At 39.2% G+C, this 15,628-nt stretch overlaps 1 protein-coding gene across 1 annotated transcript; it reads left to right on the top strand.

The window, feature by feature from the left end:
• Nucleotides 1-1,320: 1,320 nt before the first annotated feature.
• Nucleotides 1,321-14,396, top strand: LOC306892661 (ADAMTS-like protein 2). The gene is made up of 18 exons (XM_079453854.1): nt 1,321-1,456; nt 3,916-4,058; nt 6,151-6,226; nt 6,465-6,567; nt 6,910-7,055; nt 7,583-7,706; nt 7,836-7,916; nt 7,993-8,168; nt 8,816-9,239; nt 9,593-9,950; nt 10,319-10,422; nt 10,509-10,635; nt 10,930-11,143; nt 11,253-11,408; nt 12,011-12,181; nt 12,291-12,467; nt 12,696-12,840; nt 13,839-14,396. The coding sequence occupies exons 1-18, from the start codon at nt 1,358-1,360 to the stop codon at nt 13,958-13,960; spliced, it is 2,946 nt and encodes a 981-aa protein (XP_079309980.1). The 5' UTR covers nt 1,321-1,357; the 3' UTR covers nt 13,961-14,396.
• The last annotated feature ends 1,232 nt before the right edge of the window (nt 14,397-15,628 follow it).

The raw sequence follows: 15,628 nt of genomic DNA, 5'->3' as shown, positions 1-15,628 counted from the left end.
GTTTCATGTATCTGCAACATCTCTGCTCATTTTACAGTGTGGAATTTTCATTATTTTTATATTTATGATGTAGTCTGATAAAACAAGTGGTGGCTTGTGACTACATGTCATTATTATCCTACAGACTTTATTGCATTTATATCGGTAAATGGTGGCTTTGGTAACTCACTTGGTTACGGTGGAATGCATAGTCACGAAAATCATTGGTAGGACATAGAGATTTTTGGTGGTGTGTCTGAACATGCCTTTGTTTAAATATATTGTGGCTTGAGAACATAGCTGCATTGTTTAACGTGATGCTAGTCACACCGTTTCATTACAAATTAGAGACAAGCATGAATCAAAATGAAAACCTTGTTCTGAATGGATGTTCAAATGAAACTAATGAATAATGTAAAGAAATTACAAGCTTATTTTTGATAACTCACTTGAGGACTTTCTCTGTTCCTTTATCCTCCTCCATCTTTAAAAGGACCTTTACTTCTACTTTTTCCTTGAATTTACATGATGCATAATAACCCATAATCAAAAAAAGAATGCCAGCTATCATATCAGAAAAAGCAGTTTAACATTAGATATTTGAATATTAGGTGTATTCTTTTTAAATTTGGGTCCAAAATAACAACACAAATAGTAAAAAGAAATTATACCAGCCATTCATGTTATTTTGGTAGCCCAGTTCAAACTGTCTATACATTCTTTATATATCCAGGAAAGTATAAATTCATGTGATTTATAGGTTTTGTCATGTTCTATACATTGACCCCCAAAGCAGACAACTAATCCCCTGACTGCATGTGGCTACTTCAAGGCTTAAAACTGTATATGACACTTTGAAAAAATGTCCATATAATATGATATTTTTATATGAAATGATATTTGATTTACAATGTTCTTCAAATCACCTTCTTTTGTGTTCTGCAGAATAAGGGAAGTTATACAGGTTTGGAATGACATGAGAGTAAATAAAACACATATTTATTTTTGGTCGAATGCTGCATTTGACATGTTAGTTAATGTAAAATGCAGCAATAAAATGGTCAAACCCAAGTGCTTAAAAGCGTGCACTTTTATTTGTGAGTAAACTTGTCTACTTTTATTAGTTTTGTAGCTTACAAAAGGCTCATTTCTATTTCTGGACGTCCCGTTCATTCATCCCAGTAGAGACGGATGCTGTGAAGTTCTTTGAAATACAAGGTCGCTCCGTCCAGCCCCCTTTTCTTTTCCTCCAGCAGGTTGTAAAGCCATTAATGCATCAAGGGTTTCGTTCACCATAGACCTCAAAGTGCGAGCCCCTCTCTCTCTTTAGTCTTTGGTTAAGATCAGGGGGCGAGGTCTCCTTGTTCTCAAATGAACCATGTACTGTCTCTGGACTACGAGATTCGGACATATTTCACTACACTACATTGTCCTGCTCTTGTGGATTATTGAAACAGCAGCAGGTGCGCATGTTAAGGTAAATCGCGTTCATTGTTGTACAGATCGCCTCGTAACACTCTTCGCTATACGGTTGCCTTGAAGTTGCAGCCTTGATCCACTAACGCTGGTTTAACAGGCGCTGGGTTACGAATGCCGGTTGCGACGCGACACGACTTACGTGTAATATCACGACCAAACACGATTTAGACAACGTCCACGGACTAAACGTTACAATGTTGCTTAGGCTCTGAGATCAAAGCCCAGCTGGAGACTCCATGTCTCCGCGGGATTTCCCACGTAATATTCTTACGATTTTACCGCAATTGAATAAATCGACAGCTACGTTTTGATATAGTTCGTGAGTACGTCACGGTTTTTACGTACGTGAGCAACGTAAACATGTCTTTCGAATTGCCTAGTGATGTTAGGATGAGTGTCAACTTTTCTTTCTGTTGCTTGAGTAAAGAGTGAGTTGAGTCGAGGTGAATCAGCTGGTTTTACTCACACATCTGCTATAAGTGTCCATAAATAGAGCATCGCAGTTAGTCCAATTGTTTGATCCATTTATAGTCGTACATGCTGCTTGACAGAAATATCATCAAAATTATTTGATGTTCATTTTGATGTATTCATGCGCCGTTCACACACGCTCCAGATTAAACTCAAGTGAAGTGACATTTCGAAACTAGTAAGGGCCCATTTGGTCTGGCTTGGGGGTCTCCGGTTTAGGACTACATCAGAAAGCGGGGAAAGTCTATTTAGAGTCTAAACATCCAGAGGGCATTCAGATAAAAACAAACATATGGGCGTGCAGACTCTTGTTTGGACAAGCTTAAGATCCTCTGCGTTTGGGGCGGGGGACAACGGAGTGGGTTTAGGAAATATGTTTGGTTTGTCGAGGGGGGCTGCCAAGCCCCCATACTACTATTCACATTCTACTGTACTTGTGTTTCTAAGAAGACCTCATGGTGAAAATACGCATCTATGTAATTATGTCACTTGCAGACAACTGGATTTTATGCTTAAATTGACCATAACCTTCCAAATGTCACATGGAACAGTGCTCTATTCAGTAAGGGTCAATGGGTGCACAGAGCTCTAGGAAGAAAATGCCCTTTGTGTAAATCCAACTCCTTGTCGCTATCTAAAATCTAAACGTTGACCATTAAAGCCGGTTTGAGATCAACCATGATGGGCAGCTCTTCTCTTTCAAATGTGGCTCGACATTTTCCGTGGAGCCATGCCTGTGTTGTGTTAAAGTTCACTGATGCAAATCTTGAAGACAAGCGATTAACCTGCTGTCTAGACAACAGGAGTCTGCTTAATTTGCCTACAGTCGCTGGCCCTTTCATCTGGCCGGGCCGTTAGGGGGGCTCCATCTACCTCTGTCTCTTTTCTAACACTACCCCACACTCTTCCTCTGCCTGTCTTAACTCAAAAAGGGACAGTTTTGAAGTCCATGCTTGAGATTGTTTTTGAGGAATACATTGTTTTTGAGGACATAGGTGGGCTGTTTTAATTTTTTGCCAGCGTCTTTACTCTCTTATTTTTTAATTCATATTTATTCTACTCTCACATTTTTTCCTCCTTTGCTCTCTTCAGTCGGATCTGTCTTCTTTACAGTTTCCTTCAAATGACACAACTGTAAATCCCTTTTATGCATTTATTCTGTTGTTCCAAGTTTTGAAGCAATAGGTCATTGCCAAAGTGAATTTTGTACATTTTTAGAGATCAAATGTGTTCAATGGCATGTGATGGTTCACCCAAAAATGAAACTTCCACCGTATTGATGAGCATAAAAACAAATCCGAGACATATGTTTGGTTTGTTTTCCTCAATATTTCATCAAATATACAATAAAGACCAAAATGAGGCACCAAAAGTATTTTTATGAACTTAGCGTTTTAGTTGAACTTTAGGAAGTTCAGCCGCTGCCTCGGGCGACCAGTGGCAGAATTGCACATAAGGGCAGCTTAAGCACAAGTACAATATTTTCTTTTATTGCAAAGAAAACTGCGAATATTTATCACATTAAAGTATAAAACGAGCTTCTCTCACTATGAATTTAAACGGGTATTGTTAAACCTCTCCTGTTGTCAGATGCATCGCTCTGACAAGCGCGCGTGTACATATGTGCATTCTTTCAGTAACTGTTCATACTGCAACATTGCACAGAAATAACAACCTACATATTTACTTATGGTTGGCACACACCACTGAAAACGAATGCGTTATTAAAGGTTGCGGTCTGAACTTCCAGTGGACTAAAACATGCTTTTCATAAAAATAGAGTGAACTATCCCTTTAAAAAGAAAATACACAAGTCCAACAAGATCTGCAATGACAACATTTCACACAAAATACTACTTTAAAAATAACGACTCGTAAATTACACAGAAAGTGTTTATGTCTCATAATAACTGCTGTTGTTTACAGATTTGCCATGTTCTCATGTAAGTGTGCAGCAGTAAAGCACTGCGTCTCTGTCTTTGTCAGGACAGCAGTGAAGGGAGGGAGGATATCCAGAGGCAGTCAGAAGAAGTAGCTCAATGGTGGGGTGAATGGAGCAGCTGGTCCACCTGTTCCCGTACTTGCGGTGGAGGAGTGCGATCTCAGGAGCGTCATTGTCTGCAGCAGAGGTAAACCACCCTCATTTATCACACAGCAGACTGTCCTGATACATTTATTGGTGATACAAGTCAACCAGAGAACAAAAGTATTCTAGCAAGTTGAAATGACAGGCTTGTTTCACACAATGGGTTGTATGCTGTCAGTTTCACATTTTACAGCAGGTGCTGTTCCTTTGTGAACTTTAATTTAAAAACTGCATTTAAAATGGCGTCTACAGCTTTTTAGTGCTGCTAATGCAATAAATGCTCTAGCAGCCATTCCTTGTAACTGTAAATTGCTGTCACAGTTTAGTGCAAAAAGACAAAATAAAGGCAAATATTCTAAACAAGTGTCCATTGTGAAATGCCAGTACCAAGGTTAAGTAAAAAAATAGCTCACATTTGCTTGCTGTGTCATTTTTAGACTTTAAAGGCGTGCGTATTAAATATAGCAGCATCTAGCGGTGAGATTGCGAATTGCAACCAATGGCTCACTACATCCCCCTTTTAGAAGCACTGCAGGGGCTGACACAGAACTAAGATTTTGTGTTTTCGCTTCTTTGGCGAAGGAGTTCTTGTGAAACGCACTCTGTAGAGCAGTTTGTCCGTTTAGGGCTACTGTAGAAATAACATAGTGAATTCCATATAAGGGGGCCCGCCGTGTATGTAGATAGAAATAACTAATTCTAAGGTAATACAAATATACCGTATATTATATAAGTTAGTTAAAGTTATGTATTTTATATTGTCAAAAGATCCTGCAAAAAAAAATACACATCACCTTTAAATATATAACATAATGTGTCTAAATAAATGTTTCCCTTTCTTAGATTTACATTTATGGATTTAGCAAATGCTTTTATCCAAAGCGATTTACATCGCATAATACTATTATTGTTTCTGAACCCATGATTTTGACATTGCTAGTACATGCTCTAACCACTGAACTGCAGTAAAGCCTGTTATTAAAGGCATATTTCAGAGGCAAAACTAAATTTGAAGGTCTTCTGAAGGCAAATGACGCAGTAAGTTCCTGTGACGAATGCTGTATTTTTAGTTTTGTTCCAGCAGTAGCTGTCATTTGCCGGAAAAACAAGGCTCTGGTTCACTTGCAGCCGAGGGATGGCGGAAGCAAGACATTAACGTTAATAGTGCTGTCAATATGGATATTTCTCTTTAACAAACGCATTGATTCGCTTCAGAAGACCTTTGTTAAGACCACAGAGCTGTGTCAGGCAGTTCTTTGATCGATGGATGCACTTTTTGTAGCTTCAAAAAATTTGCCCCCCCATTCAACCGCTATATATTCATTTTTACCACGATATTAAAACTCCGACTGCATTATTCTTCAAGAAGACAGTCAGGATATCTTGGGGGTGAGTAAAACAACGGGAAATTGCCTCTGAAATATCGCTTTAAACTTAAATCCCTCTTGAAAATATATGGTTTACGTCATTTTGCAAGATGTAAACTACACTGTCCAAAAGCACTTCCTGTTTCCGTTTTATAATTGAGTCTTTAAATGTTAATTTAAACGTTTTGACTTTTGGTTGTATTTTGTAAAGTTTGTGCAGTTTAAAAATCCAGAAAAAGGAAGTGCTTCTGTACCACTGTTTATGGCTTGCAAAATGGTCTATAATGTCATGTGAAATGAACATCAGTCCACTGGCACACATGTCACTGGGCATTCTGCTCAAAACAAGCACATTTATAAAATGGCTTTTAGAGCAAATGGTGAGACGTTTTGGGGAGATTCCACTGGAGATAAGGGTCCAAGCCGAGCCAGTCCAGCTGGCTCCCATTAGCACTTCTCAGTATGGAGGAGGCAGTGAAAGGTGTGTGCATGGGGGAGGGTTTAGAGAGATCTAGAAAGATGAAGAGAATCAGGCATGCAGGGCTTTAACACAAGAGTTTTAACATCACCAATGCAGGTAGATCTTTGTGACATTTAATACATGTAGCTGTGTCTATGAGATTGCATAGTGATGTCACAATTCCCAGGTTACAAACCAACAGAAATAAAATACAGAACAATAGCCTAAAATGAATATTGGACTTTACACTAACCTGTTTTAAAAAAGCATCCACCAAATGCCTAAATATAATTATGACCTGTTTTCAGGCTGACATCCACTCAAAACATCAATAGTTCATTCTGCATCGGATCATCCAAGAAGTATCAGCTGTGTACAAACCAGGTACAGCTGGTTGATGTCATTTCTCTTACAAATATTTGCATACGATGAATGGATTACTCATAATTATGTGACTACAATAACACATGTATGTTGCTGGGTGGATTATTCCATCCAGTCCAGCTGGCATAGCTGTGCATTTCTTACACATGTTGGCTTTAAGCTCTAATATCTGCAGGCTGTTTGACCTGCCGCCTGGCTCATGAGCTGTGTCTTTATTGTTGTCTGGATGTTTGCCTAGCCATGCCCAAACAGCAGAATCAGCTTCAAACAGCACCAGTGCTCTCAATTCAATGCCAAAGCCTTCGGCAGGAAGCACTATGAGTGGGTTCCACTTTATCCGGGTAAAAAAAAAAGTCATTCAGTGTTCTCATTTTCCACCTCTCTCTGCTTGCCTGTGTTTTTTTTCTTAACGCTTTAGTGTTCTTAGTTAATTTACCCTCTCTCACAGTCTTTATGTTTCTGTCTTTCAGCATTTTAGACCCTGAGCGTTACTGAATTTCTTGTCTTGGCCCCAGGCCAACTCTATTATAGCTCACAGATGCCCTTTTAAGATTATTTCCACAGTACATAGCCCTCAATGTAAAAAGGAGGCCCCTTGATGCCATAAAGACCTTTGTATTTGTAAAGGAACTCTTTAAAGCCTAGATTATAATGATGTTTTGATGATGTCACCTCCTGTTCAGATGATTACATTAGCATATCCAACAAGCCATGTGACCTCCAGTGCACCACAACCACGGGAGAAAGACAACTGCTGGTGCCTGCCCATGACGGGACATTCTGCAGGGACGGCATCTACCAGGGTGTCTGCATTGAGGCCCAGTGTCAGGTATTGCAGAAGAACATTTGTCGCGAAAGTTATAAGCTATAGTATGTTTGAAAATGTTGAAAAACATATATTCAAGAAGATATGAGGGACAACAGGTTGACAGGCTATATAATTCATAGCTGTGGATGATATAAGGAGACCATTCAAAATTTTCATTTAACCAGCATTCCTAGATGTATTGTGGCCATTCCAGTCCAGTGTCTGTCGAATTTCAACAAAATCAAACCTCAGAAGTGACACAAAGTCATCCAACAGCAATGTGAAAGATTATCAGCATGACAAGACACATGAAAACTGTGATAAAAATGGAGGATATCACATAAAAAATATTTTTCCTAAATAAATGTGTTAATATGACTTAAAAGTGAATATGTACTTGTTTTCTTTGCATTATTTGAGGCCTGAAAAGCATATATTCTGTTATTTTAACTTGTTTCTCTCGTTTTTATTTTCTGCAAAAGAATGCAAATAGAAACAAGGGTGAATAAATGGGTGAAGAAGGGTGTCTTCTGTTGTCTTGGATGCAGGTGGTGGGGTGTGATGGGAACTTGTACTCCACTAAAACCATAGACAAATGTGGAGTCTGTGGGGGAAATGGAGGTTCTTGTTTTCGAGTCTCGGGATCTTACCGGAAAGGGATCACACAGTTAGGTATACCTTATGTTTGTATTTAGGGGAAAGAAAAACATATTCTCCAGCTGATTATTATTTGGTTTGAGTAAGTCAAAACACAGCTGCTACAAATCATTTGAAATATGTTCAATTGTTTTTGTTTTATAGGTTATGTGTTTCTTACCAATATACCAGTTGGTGCCACCGATATTCAAATCATAGAGCGACGTAAGACAGAAAATATCTTAGGTAAGAGTTTAATCTACGAGTTTGTTATAATTCTGGTTTGCTAAACAGATATTACAGTTATTTTCTTTCTATCTAGCTCTCTCTGATGAAGATGGTCACTTCTTCTTCAATGGAAACAGTGTGATTGACAATCCACAGAATTTCCATGTCGCTGGCACAGTCTTTAAATACAGGAGGCCAGCTAACCTCTTCTCTGATGGCTTTGAGTACATCATGGCTCAGGGTCCCACACAGCAGGCCCTGAATGTCATGGTAGGTATATAGGTATGTACTAAAAGCACCATAAACACATTTTTATGTTATCTTGTATGTGTTTTTTTTTCATAATACAATATAAGAAGCGCTGTGCTACATGCAGTGTATGAGTGATAACAAAAAGTTCCTTGACAATTTTCACCCAAAGATGAAAATTGTCACGATTTAGTTTAGTAGTTCCAACACTGTATAAATGTCATTGTTCTGTTGAACACAAAAGAAGATATTTTAAAGAATGTGGGAAACGAAACAGTTCTGGGGCACCATTAACTACCATAGTAGTTTTTCCCTACTATGGAAGTCTATAGTGGCCCAGATCTATATGGTTACAAACATTCTTCCAAATATCTTTCTTTATGTGCAGCAGAACAATGACATTTATACAGTGTTGGAACAACTTGAGGGTGAGTAAATCATGGCAGAATTTTCATTTTTGGGTGAACTATCTCTTCAATAGATGTTCCCACTGAGGCAAAAGTTGCTGCTTACAAGACAGTTTGGATGTCTTTGCTGCTGAGTAACTTCCCTGCTCGCCAAAGCCAATTTGTACTTCCATTTGCAGCCTGATGATTGTTAATTTTGGACCATGTTTGGCAAGTTGTCTTTTTCAAAAACAGGTGACAGGCTGTTTTCTTTCTTTGAAGTATTACAACCTCAATGGAAAGATGCCTCACATCACATACGAGTACACGGTTCCTCGATCTCCAGAGCCAAGAACAGCACCCCCCATGGCCTCAACCCCTGAGCAGCCTCAGATAAGCAACCTCATGTCCATGACTTCCAAAGACACCTCACTGGCGGAAAAGAAAGTTAACACCTCCTCTACAGAGCTGTCCTTCACTCATAATGAAATAGAAGGTCGTGGGGAGTATGGAAAGAAGGAAAATCAGAGCGCTTCGATGGCTCCTCAAGAAAACGTGGAATTGCATGTGGGCCCCGAGGAGCTGTTGTGGGAACTTCAGGCCTCTGTAAACCTTAGCGGTCTGGTATTATTTAGACCTGCCAGTGAGGTCCTCCAGAATGAGCTTGATGATGAAATGCACCATCTTGAGACACAAGGCAGTTTTGGTAAGTAGTCTTAATTTGTTTGGTTGTCATGTCATAGAGGTTTTGGTGGGGACCCAATCTTAAATTGACCCTAAAGTTTGGGTCAATAAATTGTTTTTTTTTCTAAAATATGAAGCACACTTGGTAACTACTGTACATTTGTGTCTGTTAGTAAATGAGCATTATGGATGTGACATTACATTACATAACAGACAGCAGAAAAGTATTAGTCTATGCACAAGTTTTCTATTTTAAAAGAGGGAAAAATTGATGTTTTACAGACAAAAAGGATAATATAAGACAAACAATCTTGGCCAAAACATCACAGGCCAATTGATTGATTGATATGAATCATGTGCTTGACTGTTGTTCAGGTTCTGATTCCAACTTGATTGATGGCGATTCGTCTAGTACCAGTGACTCCAATCACACCACTACATCAGTTCTAAAGAGTCATCTTTATGATGGGATGGCTTGGCCCCCCGGCTCCAGACTGCCCTGTAAAGATGATTTAGCACTATCAGACTGTTCCATACTCAGGCTGAACTCCAGCTCCTCTCTGGATAACAGCCTGACATTGGAGATCTACCCTGGCAGTCTGGACATGCACACTTCAGATGGAGAGCCTGTGTTTGGGTCTCATTCTGAACCCAGGACTAATGATTCAACAAACCGGTCCAACCTTCTGCAGCTCCACCAGGTGGAGCCAGTGCAAGCCCCCCACAGCGAGAGGTCAGAGTGAGGGCGTAACATGAAATTGATGTGATGAATGTTCTGTATATTAACACAGTATAGACTGGGCTCTTATGAATAGAGATTTGAACCAATTTATCTAAATATCATCCATTTCGTAGATGTGCTTGATAAGGTATAACGCATTGTTCACCTTTTCCTTTCAAAGCATTCTCCCACAAAATTCTCAGGGTACTTGTTAACATCAAATTCTGAAAAATAGATCTGAAAAACGTGTCTTAAATTATAGACAAGCGATTTACTTTATTGAAACGGAATTGTGCTCGTCCCTATGTAGATAGACTAATAAAACATTTAAAATCACACTCTTTTTCTCACCCTCGTTCTCTTTTATCCTGTTTTGACAGTAATGAGTTTGAGGTGGAATCTTTGGATCATGACATCAGTATGGCAGACAAATACAGATGGAAGGTATCTGCGTATGCACCCTGCAGCTCCACGTGTACCACAGGTGCAACTACCAACACTATATACACGAAATAGCGTTACACATATGCAGGCAAGCAGCGAGCTTGACGTTACGCTCTGTGTATGCAGGTATAAGCACTTCTTACGCATTATGTGTGAAGTATGATGGGTCAGAAGTGGACGAGAGCTACTGTGACTCTTTGACCAGGCCGGAGCCCACACATGAGTTCTGCACAGGGAAAGAGTGTCCACCCAGGTCTGGTACTGCCACTTTCACTGTAATTGGCTTTACTGTAAGCAAAGGACTATTACTCACTATCTGCCATCTGATGAACCACAGGGAGTCATTTTGATTCGTTCATCAGTTTGTAAAAACTAAGAAAAAATGTCTGAACAGTAGTGCAGTTCAGTAGATAAAATAATAAAAATATTGAAAGTCTAAATTATTTGCTGTGGTACGCAGCAACATGCAATAGCCAATATATTTAACCATGTTAGATTATTATGCAAAATATACCATTCGTTTTCTGTACTGTGAATTCTGAGGCAGATGGGAAACTAGCCGCTGGAGTGAGTGTTCTAGGACGTGTGGAGAGGGCTTTCAGTTCCGGACGGTGCGCTGTTGGAAGATGCTGGCGCCAGGATTTGACAGCTCTGTGTATGATGAGCTCTGTCAGGCCGCAGAGCTACAGAAGCCCATGACACGGAAAGCCTGCAAGAGCAAAAGCTGTGGCCCTCAGTGGGAGATCTCGGACTGGTCTGAGGTCAGTTTATAAAGTTTACTCTTGCTGGCTTAGTTGTGTTCAAAATATAATTTTTGAGAAATGAATGAACACACAGTTAAAGATTTGGGTGTATGTGTTGTTTTGATAGTGTTCAGCCAGGTGCGGTGGTCGGGGGGTGAGGAGTCGCGAGGTGCGCTGCTCGATGGACGCCAGGCTCTGTAACAACTCTACCAGACCCGTGAGCCAGAGAGAGTGCGAGGGGCCGCCGTGTGACCGCCGGTGGACCGTCTCTGACTGGGGACCGGTGGGTTTTAGAAGTTAAATGATTATTCAAAATAAATATCATCTGTTTTCATTTTAACGTAAATAATTTTGCGCACTTTGTGAGAGTGAGTCTGAAATAAACCATTTGTATTGGTGAGTATTCATTTATCTTCACTTCCTTTATCTCAGTTTAGTTAAGCACTGTGCCACGTGTTATTAGTAGCCCTTACAAAAAAGGTTATTCAAGTGTGCTGTTAGCGTACTTCTTTATAAGAAGGTATACTTTCAGTCTATTTCATGTCCTTCTCATAAATATATTTAAAATTACACAGACAGAAAAGTCTGTAGTGTATAGAGTACTTGAAGTAATGGAGCATTGTAAGTATACTTGACTTGTTTATATAGTAACAATATAATACATAACATGATTGGATATAAAGTACTCATTTTTGGGCCAATTTAGTCCAAGGTAGTACTGAAGTAGTACACTTCCAAGTATACTAGTGCATTTATATTAGTATACTTATTACATTACATACAGTGTGTTTAAAATATACTTGAACTTTACTTAAGTATGCATATATTTTCTTTACATTGTCCATTAATAATGCTATTGTTTCTCTCTCGTTCTCCCTCTCTAAGTGCTCAGGGCTGTGTGGGGAGGGCAGGATGAGGCGATATGTGGTGTGTAAGAACAGCAATGGGAAGGTGATCTCTGATAGTCAGTGTGATCCAGAGCTCAAGCCACTAGCTGTGCATCCGTGTGGGGACAAAAACTGCCCCGCCCACTGGGTGGAGCAAGAGTGGGAACAGGTGAGCTGCCCTCTTTACTGCACTGAAGAAGCATCTATGAAGGGTTCATTTAATGACACACAGTCCCCCTGCTATGTGTTTTAAGACCCTATTTTATTGTGTTTAACAGTGTAATACCACATGTGGGCGTGGGGTGAAGAGGCGGCAGGTGGTGTGTGCCGGGCTGGAGGCCGGTGTGTTTAAAGAGTTTCCAGAGAGGGTGTGTGACAGATCCCTCAAACCTGCGGACAGTGCAACCTGTTTTGAGAGACCGTGCTCCAAGTGGTTCACCACGTCCTGGTCACAGGTTAGCAGAAGTTATGGCCATTTCACTCGTTTGGGTCATAAAAGTATTTCGTGCTTCAAAATTGAAGAGTTTGCACTTGAATCTCCTAAGGATCTCACTCAGGATATATTGTACAGTCTGACAAGCAGAAATTGCAAAAGTCAATTGTATAGTGTCCATAAGATGGTTTGCATGTAGCTTTTGTTGGTTCTATGGGTCTGAATGTTGCTCTGTGCCTGTGTCCTGCAGTGCAGTAAAACGTGTGGGATTGGAGTACGAGTGCGAGAGGTAAAGTGTTATCAAGGAGATGAGTTGGGCCATAGCTGTGACTCCACACTGAGACCTGAAGCCAGACAGAGCTGTGAGGTGCAGCCCTGCACTACTGAAGCACCAGGTACACAACCGCTGTTTTAAACCCATAGTTGGGGCAAATATGGACAAACAGCAACGGTTGCATTGTAAATCAAAGGGATAGTTTACCAAAAAATTTTAATTCTGTCATTTACTCACCCTCAAGTTTTTTACAAGTCTGTATACATTTCTTTGTCCTGATGAACACAGAGAAAGAAATTTGGAAAAATGCTTGTAACCAAAGAACTGTTTTCTTTCCTACATTCTTCAAAATATCTGAATATCTAAATGTTCCTACTGTGGCAGTCACTGGTGGCCAAGAACAGTTTGCTTACAAACATTTTTCCAAATATATGTCTCTGTGTTCATCAAAACAACAAATTGTGTCTAATGCATAACAAGGTCTGTGAAATATGTATTTTAGGTATAGTAGAGACATTTTTTAGTTTTGGTATCGGGGTGGGGATGTTGGGCTAGCTTTGTCACGCATGTCTGGCGACCCTGTATACGTTATACATTTGTTTACAAATTGTAAGCCAATATGAAGAAATCTGCATGCTGACATGGATGTTATTTGTTCATGCCAGTCTTGAGTAGTTTGCTCTTTACGTTTTAATGAAAAACAGCAACAACTGCATGTTGAAACGAAGGACTCAACTAAAAGCACATGCGATCTTGGCACACCACAAGCTCATTCCTGTGAAATTTAGACCAGATTAATGCTTTGTTGTTTTTGACTTTGCATGGCAAGCGTCATGCGTTTTGTTCATTTGGATGCTAATTGTGACATTTTTCGATTTAATGAAAGGAACATAGAGAGTTGCAGTTATTTATGTTCAAAAGCATTTACAATACTTTGATCCACATCTATACTAAGAACTTATAACTTAAAAAACAGGATATGAATATTGAATGTATAGTTGCCATAGCTTAATAAACTGGGATCTTTTTAGAGGGAAAAAAACATATTTCAACTTAATAAATGATTTTTCACATGTTTCATGTCTGTTTAAAGCATCGGTTTTGCTTGTTTTGTTCCAGCTGAGGATGTATGTCAGGATAAAGCGACGGCTAACTGTGCCCTTGTCCTGCGGGTCAAGTTGTGCACTCACTGGTACTACAGGAAGGCCTGCTGTCTGTCCTGCAAAAACAAGAGCCAGTAAAGGCTCTCCGACGCACTGAACCCAGAAACGTACCCCAGCGGTACCCCAGCTAAAGTTTTCTCTGCCTGGTGCTACATGAGCCCTCCAAACCCACAGCTGTCAATCTCTTCTACATAAAGAAAGGTGCTATAATAAAAGATGTGGGCCCCTGCTGTAGGGACCCGCTAAAGGCAGCTCCTGTAACTGGACTGGGTCTATACTGTCAGAGTGATACTGCGTACAGTAGGCATTACACAACTCTACAGACTCTTCCTCTGTGGAAGTCTCTATTCTGCTCCGCACATACACTTATAAATAAATACACACAAATCCTATGATATATATGTACAAAGTTGTTTTGTTTTGTTTGTATTTGTGTACACTTTTTGTTTAGAAGAAATAAAACCTTTTGTTTTCAGATCTGGTCTTTGGGGTGTTGATCTGAGATTAATAGTCTAAAAACCTCTTTTTGCCGTCCTTTATTTTTGACTGGTGTTGTTTATGAAATGTTCACTTAAAAGTACAGAAGATAAAAAAAATTGTTCGACTTGGCATGGTTTATCCCTAATGTGAGTCACTTTTTCCTTTTTTTTACAATATTCTGTCATCTCAGCCAAGATTATTAGTAATAGTGAGTAATATAATGCAAGAACCAGAGGATGTTTCTATTCCAGTTGCCTTTTAATTCCAATTGTTTGGTGTTGAAAATAACATCTACAAAAATAACTTTTTACATGTTCAAATATACACTACCGAACATCTACAAAAATATATATTTATTAATTTTTTTTACATTTTCTAATAAAAATAAATTCATCAAAACCATGGAATAATGCATTTGTAACTGAATTGAAACGTTGAAACATACACCTTCGGATAAAACCATTTTTAAGAGCATGAGAAACATTTTTGACAAATGATCCCAAACTTTTGACGGGTAGTGTACATGAAATAAGGCTGTAATCAATGTGAACTATTACTGGAGACTGAATAAAGATAAATGTACCAATCACAAACTATAGACATTTACTAAGAAAAGGCTTAACAGTAGAGACACGATATACTGTAAGGGTTGGGAAACACTTCACCCGGAAAGGGCGAGCACAAAACACCCTCTACACCCACCTGAAACTTATTCAGCCTATATAAAAGGGGAATAAATGCCACTTAACAGCATTCAAACTAGCTCTCTCTTTTGTTGCTGCTTCTGGAGGTGCAAACATCTCATAACAGTAAGTCGCATATTTTCATTCATAAATGTCGCCGCTGTCCTTCCAAAACAACAGGTTACTCGAGATGATGAAACTTTGGATGTCTGAATTTGCTGCTTTCCAGGAAGTGGAAAAAACACTACTTTTTAAATGATTAAATACTGTGTTGTCAAAAATAAACAGCACTTTTCAATACTTTTTATTGGTTAGATGAAAACGAGTGTCAAAAAAGGGGTGATTCATGAAAATAAATATCACAAAATATGGAAATACGAGGTTTGGGAAGGACAGCAGCGATATGCTTCTATACAGTATATTTGATTGAGAATCTAATAGCTGAGGAACACTGTGATAGTGACGCAGTAAAATATATAAGTGAAGCAAATTTGTCAATGAGTTTTTGACCTCTGCTTTAAGATTTAACGTTTGATACAATCAAGCAAATAAAAACTACCGGATTTTCTTAAGATGTTGTTGT

The sequence above is a fragment of the Barbatula barbatula genome (assembly GCF_947034865.1).
Source record: "Barbatula barbatula genome assembly, chromosome: 3".
NCBI lineage: Eukaryota > Metazoa > Chordata > Actinopteri > Cypriniformes > Nemacheilidae > Barbatula > Barbatula barbatula.
Note: the sequence above shows the minus strand (reverse complement) of the source record. Positions and strands in the feature narration are given on the sequence as shown.

Bases quoted from the DNA above. Each gene is read 5' to 3' on its own strand.
- LOC306892661 (XM_079453854.1), top strand. From the start codon at position 1,358: ATGTACTGTCTCTGGACTACGAGATTCGGACATATTTCACTACACTAC. The intron at 1,457-3,915 runs GTAAATCGCGTT...TGTCTTTGTCAG, and splicing joins CAGCAGGTGCGCATGTTAAG to GACAGCAGTGAAGGGAGGGA. The intron at 9,240-9,592 runs GTAAGTAGTCTT...ACTGTTGTTCAG, and splicing joins TGAGACACAAGGCAGTTTTG to GTTCTGATTCCAACTTGATT.